The sequence below is a fragment of the Acanthisitta chloris genome, unplaced genomic scaffold (assembly GCF_000695815.1).
Source record: "Acanthisitta chloris isolate BGI_N310 unplaced genomic scaffold, ASM69581v1 scaffold16590, whole genome shotgun sequence".
NCBI lineage: Eukaryota > Metazoa > Chordata > Aves > Passeriformes > Acanthisittidae > Acanthisitta > Acanthisitta chloris.
In genome coordinates, this window is record NW_008651364.1 from 22,252 (window position 1) to 29,509 (window position 7,258).

The 7,258-nt window shown below is 37.9% G+C and overlaps 1 protein-coding gene across 1 annotated transcript in view; it reads right to left on the minus strand.

Moving 5' to 3' along the window:
• The window catches only part of LOC103800631 (WW domain-containing adapter protein with coiled-coil-like), a 22,410-nt gene extending 16,127 nt beyond the window's left edge, over window positions 1-6,283 (minus strand). Inside the window, exons 1-3 of the mRNA XM_009073016.1 lie at window positions 6,042-6,283; window positions 3,859-3,981; window positions 2,743-2,891 (exon numbers count right to left, since the gene is read on the minus strand). Of these exons, the coding sequence (XP_009071264.1) occupies window positions 2,743-2,868 (126 nt within the window). The 5' untranslated portion in view covers window positions 2,869-2,891; window positions 3,859-3,981; window positions 6,042-6,283. The remainder of the gene's footprint in view (window positions 1-2,742; window positions 2,892-3,858; window positions 3,982-6,041) is intronic.
• Between the last annotated feature and the right edge of the window lie 975 nt (window positions 6,284-7,258).

Consider the following 7,258-nt stretch of genomic DNA (forward strand, 5'->3'; position numbering starts at 1 on the left):
CAACTCATACTGATAATTCAATAGCTCTGTTAGCACCAGATTTGAAGAACACAAAACCCAAGAAAAGATCCTGCCATCAAACATTACTATTAATTCTGTTTCGCTATCTGTGAACCTACTTGAGGTAATGAGAAAACTGAATGCTTTTATGGTTATGTTATCTCAGGGTATTAAGAGTTATAACTTCCTCAGAGGGATGAGAGTAAAAATTTGTTCATTATTATACACATTGGCAACAGTCCATCAGGATTAACAGCATTCTGCAGCAAAGGCAATGCAATTTAGAATACGTAACTCAAATTTATCACTTTGATTGCAAACACATTAGACCTGCTTTAAAAATAAAGCAGATGTGCAGCCTCACCTCACTGTGGTGCAATCCTAGGGCAAGAGGGATTAAAAGACAAAAATATCAAAATGTGTCACTGTATGCTCAAAATATAGACACTACCACTTTCAGAAGACCTTCTGTACAAGTATCAATAAAACACACAATACTCTGCTTTGAAGATCCCACAAGTGAAACGCTGCCTGTCAAGTCACTAACTACAGGCAATCACAGACCTTTGCACGCAAGTGGAGATTCTCATATCAAAGCATAGAAAACCCAACACATTTTTGTTGTTTTTTTTTGAGTAGCAGCTTTGCTGTAGTTACAACTACCACTAGACTCACATAACTCTTCTCAAACCTGCATTTAGCCTTGAAGTTTTCGGCTTCTGCTGAAAACCTGAGGGAAGGCTGCTGTGTCCAAAACTGCATTAAATTATACAGTTGGTCTACCAAGACAGATTGGCCCTACTTAGAACACTTGGCTTGCCTTCACTTTCTTTTAAGGAAAAGTTTACTACCACACCAACTACTTCACAGGTACAGTGCTGGCCTTTATACTGGGCAAAAGGCACTGGGTTCAAGACTGCCTCCACAGTTCTAGGCAAACACCTGTAGCAGGATGCCAAATACTAAAGAATTTAAGCTTATTACTCTCATCCCTCTGAGAAGGGAATCCTGTGAGCTGTCCTTCCTTCAAGTTTTCTATCAGAACACACTGTAAATAAAGATCCCAAAGGACAATGCTTTTACCATGTATGTTTATAGTGTAGTTGATAAGCAGAACTTTATATAAAAGTAGATCCACATCTCGGGGTTGTAGAGATCAGAACAGATCAACTTCCAGTTACTGACAGTAAATAACTTAGATTCTTTTTCGTATCTCAGGATTTGAAAATACCAAACACCTCAAGACTGCTATTTAATACTTTCCTTACTTGTCACCTAGCTATGGGATGTGACCACACAGATCCAGGATGCAATCCAAGGGCAGAAACAAAGGCAACAATCAGGATTAGTACACCCATGAAGCTTTCACAATTCATTGTACCGTTGTCAGACACAAGAAACTGGGAGAATCACTTGGTTTTCTTTACATCCATGAAAAAAATCAAATGTAAGAAAGTAATTTTGACTACAATGAGGAACACAATCTGTCCTCTTGAAGATGAAAGTATTTCTCAAGGGCCTTCAAGACATAAGAGGATCTCTTGTGAGCAGAAAACTGAGAACCAACAAAAAAAGACACCTTAGCTAAGCAGGTGTGGTAGAGAACAGGGATTTTAGGAAGGGAAGGTGTCTCACCCCTAAGTCTAGTCATCCTTCTTATGCTGAAAAGATACTACATACACTGAGCAACATGTATGACTTAACAGACTGGGTTAAAATTTGAGGGTCTGAATCTTGAAAGAAACATCTGTACAATGAAGAGACAGGACAAGCTCCTGTTGCATGAAAACAGCAAACCTCTAGGAGAGGTGCTAACAAAATCCTCCTTCATAATAGGTCCTTTAACCCAGGATTTCTTCCTGCTCTTGCTTTGTAATATGAATCACAAGTCTTTGAACAAGTAAACCCTTAACAGAAAGTTCATTTTGAGTGCCTCCAATTACATGTACCTTTCCCAACTATACCCAGCAAAACAGTCTCTGATCTGCTGGACAGAGCAAATACATAATTAAATAATCTTAGCTTCAACTGTATTCATTTCTCAATATTGCCACTTTTGGGAACTGGAATACTGAGCTGACATTCTGCAAGACATTTTTCCCCTGAAAAGTGACTCGCTAGAGGGATGACACACACAAAGTAAGGAAAAAGAGACAAGTTTGTTTTCTATTTCATGCTTAGAAAGAACCTTAGAAGCTTATGGTTAGGTTCAATTAATGTTTCCTAGTCACTGATCCAACTACGGAATTCTGAATGAAGGGGGGAAGGATGGGAAAAGGACATAATGTTATTGATACTGTAAACACCTAGACCATTTCTAAACCAAATCCAAGACTACATCAAGTCAACTTCCTCAAGAATTTCTCTCCCTTTCTAAAGATCTTTTATTGCCTGGAGTCCAGAGAATTGTATCAGCTGTAGCTTCTGAAGCACACTTTTGTTTCCATTTAAGTATGTTAAAATACTGATGTCTTGGTAATATCTCCAGACAGCACCTGAACCAAGCACAAGTACTTTTCTGTTCTTGAAGAAAAAATCACTAGAATTTCATGATGGAGTTGCACAGCAAAAATGCAGTCAAATAGTGGCTTCCTGTTGTTTCTGTTTCTATTGAGAAAGGTAACATATATATTTTATCACCCTACATACAACTGCCAGCACACTATAGATATATAGGAGCAATACTTACTACTATGTAAAATGGTTTCTTACTGTAATATGGGCTAATCATAAGGAGCTTACCTTCTGCTGGGATGATACTGGTGGCGTAGTCATCAAAGGTTTGAGTGGAACAGTGTTAGTCTGCGGCGTGCTTATCCTGGGAGACACGTATGATCTTGGTGATGAGGCATCAGATGTTAAAGACATTGGAGATTGATTAGATGGCTGAGCTGGAAAGGAAAAAAACCTGGTTTTAGTAAAAGCATATCTTATCTTAAATGTGAATTAGATTTACTTTTGGCACTCTGCAATAGTAACATACAAATATGTTCACCTTTACATGGCTGGGGGGTAAACAACTGGAATAATCCTAGCTAAAGAATTATATTTTCCCTAAATTCTCCAGCTCTAAAACTTCAGAGGAGGGGGGAAGAGAGAAGAAGCTACTAGGTAATCTTTTTACACATGAAGAAAAAACTAAGCTGGTTTCACTTGTGACTCCTATTTTGGGGAGCTCAATTTGATTTAACTGAAAGAATACATTAACAGTTTATCTAGAAACCTATTCACCCATTCTAGGCCTCTACCAAGAGTTCCCCACCCATGCTTTAATTACTGGTTAAAAATTAGCATTAGTACAATACTGCCCACCTACTCAATAAGATGACTGCATTTGTTGTTTTCACTATGAGTTCCTAGTTTTATGAAGCTACTGACCAGAACATATTGAAGATATTTGAAAGAGTATCTTGCCTGGAAGCTGAAAGCATTCCCTACCACACAGAAAAAACTTTTATTTTAACAATATAAAGGCCTCCCCCAAGAGTCACAGTGGCACAATATTACAAGAGGAGTGTTCAACCCAGGATGAGTTGTGTTTTATACTGAACATTACATAATATCTAATTAAAGTCCAGAATAAACAAAGAGGGTCTCGTACATGTTTCACATTACTCATATAGAGTAGAAAGAAAATCCCAGAAGACAAAGAAACATATTTACTTAGTTGTGTATCAGCCTCCTGCTCCCCAGGTAACCATATTTTATCCTATCTTTGGAAAAAGAAGTCATTCAACATCCTCCACACCGTGTGGCCAAACGTAGGACAAGAGAAAGCATCTACAAATGTCAATTGTATCAGCCTTTATAAAATGCAACGTAACAATTTTATGTAAGTGAAAAGAAGACTCTGAATACCTTGCGTAGACAGTTGTGCAGCTTGAGAAATTAGGGAGGTGATATTGAAAGCAGATGGTCCAGCAGTAAGAATTTTATGGAGTATAGACTGCAGAGAGGCTTGTGTCACAGCTGCTGTTAGAACTGAAAACAAACATTCTGTTTTACTGACAATTCTAGAACATCACTTTAAACTGCTCAAACTGGCTAATTACATTTAAGCCACACTGGCTTTCACATTTTGTTCCCGTATCTACAACAGACCAAAGATTCACCTGAACTATTTTTCAGTGACTTGGATTCAAGTTAACTTGGAGTGTCTAGCAAGCTCTTTATTTAGCAGTTTTATCCTTGAGACATACACTTGAAAAAATTCTTTTAAAAATAACTCTTCAGCTTGACCTTATGGATCAATAATAACTCTTGTAAATACCAAGAGAACATTTGTTCAATTTGCTATTGTAATGAGTGGAATGTGTGGTTTGTATGGGGCTTTTTTTAAGACTAAAATGTTGGTTTTTAAAAAAAACAAAAAAGCAGTATCACTTTAACTCACTAAAAGAGATGGGGAGACATCCTGTTCAAGGGAAAAAAAAGGTCAAGTTAAAAATCTGTGTTTCTTCTTAACAACAAAAAACGCCTTATCTGTTCTGGGCTTAGCTGTCCCATGTCCCTCACCAGTAAAAAAATCAATCGTTTTTAACCATTTTCAAACTGCACTACACACAAGGAACATCTTACAGCATGAGGTGATGAGATGCAGCTTCTGAACTAGTCTTCCCCCAAAGGTCTCCAGGCTCTGTGGGTTACTTCCTGAACACACATTACATCCATGCACAGACCTGAAAGAACTGACTCACCAGCACCAGCACAGAGTAACTCTGAATCACGTGCACAGCAAGGCCAGCCCTGCTGCACAGGGTAAAGTCACTCTGCCCACATGGACCCAGCCAGACCCTCATGCCATCAGAACAATTCCCAACACTCTTGTTCCAAGACAGGCACAGCTGCTGCTCAGATATGGCAAGAGAAAACAACTAGAAATTTCATTTTTACTTGGCAGCTTTCTGCTGAAATACAACTAACTGGACCTTTAATTCTTCAACACAACCAACCTCTATGTTTTTCAGTCCAAGTTGGTGCACTACAGTTTTAAAAGCTTCTGCACAGGAAGAAACCCAGTAACCTACTCACCTTTTAGTACTGAACAAAGCCAGAGTATTTGCTGATTAAAAGGAAGCAACTGACATCTTTTTCTTATCATTGCAATGTACAGAGTATTTTGGACATATTTGGACTTCCATGGTTTGCACTTCTAGAAAGTTAACTCTGGGCACTACACGTAAATGTTTTGCTTCCTATTTAAATCAGTGATCAGTGCACAAGAAGTTCAAAGAAGCAAACAAAAAAATCCCCCAGCACTTTCTTCATCAGTAACCTGACACATACAGACACCACCTTAGATAAAATTGCATTCAAAATGCATCAACTCTACCTATGCTTGCAGCAAAAGGCACTACAGCTAAGTTACAAGCTCTCTTTTAGAAACTAGGCCAATGTGACAAAACTCTAAGGGATACTCTAACCACAGGCACAAAATTTAACTTGCCAGCAAAGTTCCTGACATGCTACCTTAATTCTGAGAGGCTAATGTGTTACACTAAAGAAAAAAGCTGCTAGGCAACAAGATTTAAGAATCCCTAGAAGTTTCAGCATTTGCAAACACACATTATTAGAACGGCAGTGCAAACTACAGAAAACAAACGACAATGCACGAAACAAAAGAACAAAGAGCTCCAATGAAATTTTGTGCAACAGATGAATGCTGATACAGCTATTAAGCCACCAGTCTCAATCAGACTGCTCCTGTACATCAACATTGATCAGTTTGAAACAATGCACAAAACAAAAGAACAAAGAGCTCAAATGAAATTTTGTGCAACAGATGAATGCTGATACAGCTATTAAGCCACCAGTCTCAATCAGACTGCTCCTGTACATCAACATTGATCAGTTTGACAGCCTTAAATGTCAAAGAGGTTTAACGGGAAAAAAACCCCAACCAACAAAACCAATCCTCACTCTACCTAGGGACTCATTTATTCACTTTTCATTTAAAATGAGGCTTGCATTTACTACAGCTTGGCATCCAATATACTAATGTGTGTAAATAAGAGATTACATCCACTTTAAAGAGTCCTTACCTTCATTGATTTTGGATATATCTACGCTAGAATTATTAAGCTGCAAGGTGGCTTGCAGAGCAGGCAGCAGCTGTCGAAGGAGATTTGGGTCCTGAAGTAATGGAGGAATTGGTGATTGTGGGACAGGTGAAACAGGAACTGTAGGAGCAGATGAAGCAGGCGCAGAAGTTGGATTCAGTCCAGAAGCAGAAGATGTAGAAGGAGTTGTGCAAGAATGGGATACAGACTTGTCCACAGATGCAGACTCTGAACAGAAGACAGACAGTGTTTTCATTTTCCCCAGTATAACCTGACAACTTCTCACTAGTACAACATTCATATTAAATTCAGAAGACCAAATGCCCAACAAATGCCCAGAGAAAAATCACAACATTAATAGAGCAAAAACTGATGGTATTTGGTATCTAGTGCAATGTATGCTATAGAACCTAGTATTTATTAGGTACTCACAAGCAACTTTTCCACTTCAGGATACTGGATGAAAAGCTGCCAATATTGGCTTTTAGAACAAACATGGGCCAAAAATTCCATAGTGACTTTTCTTTTACTGAGCATGTACAGGTATTCTATGTTTTTACTTCTTATTTCAATTGTTCTTTGGAAAACATAATATGAATAAAAATCTTACAGTCCATGGACTTTACACATAAGCTACTATGTCAAATTTGAGGGAGGGTATAAGCCATGCTTCACTGATTAATAGACGAGACTACAAGAAGCTGCAAAATAAAGACTATCATACAAAATCCAAATACATTGCTGAGGATTTAGACAGGATAATTGACTGCACTAGAAATATAAAACAGGAGCTTCTAACATTCCCACAGCAGAGTGGAAAAATATCCAAAAATGTATCTGCCCATAACTGATTTTTAACTTGTCAGCTTCTTCTGAAGCATCAAGACCTATAGCCTTTATTAGTACCAATTTAGCAAATATCACCACTTATTATCCACAGAAATACACACTTTTAAATTCAATTAGAGTGCATGACAATTCATTCTGATTAATATAAGTTATAATTTTAAATTTGACTTCCAGTTAACAGAAAAGCTGCTCCTTCATTCCAGTACTGTAAAATTTCTGCAATGAAAGTATTCCAACCAATTATAGGTGTACCATCAGTCACTTCAAATATCCTTTCTGTAAGAAGTCTGGACCACTGTATTATCAGTCACTTCAAATATCCCTTCTGTAAGAAGTCTGGACCACTGTAT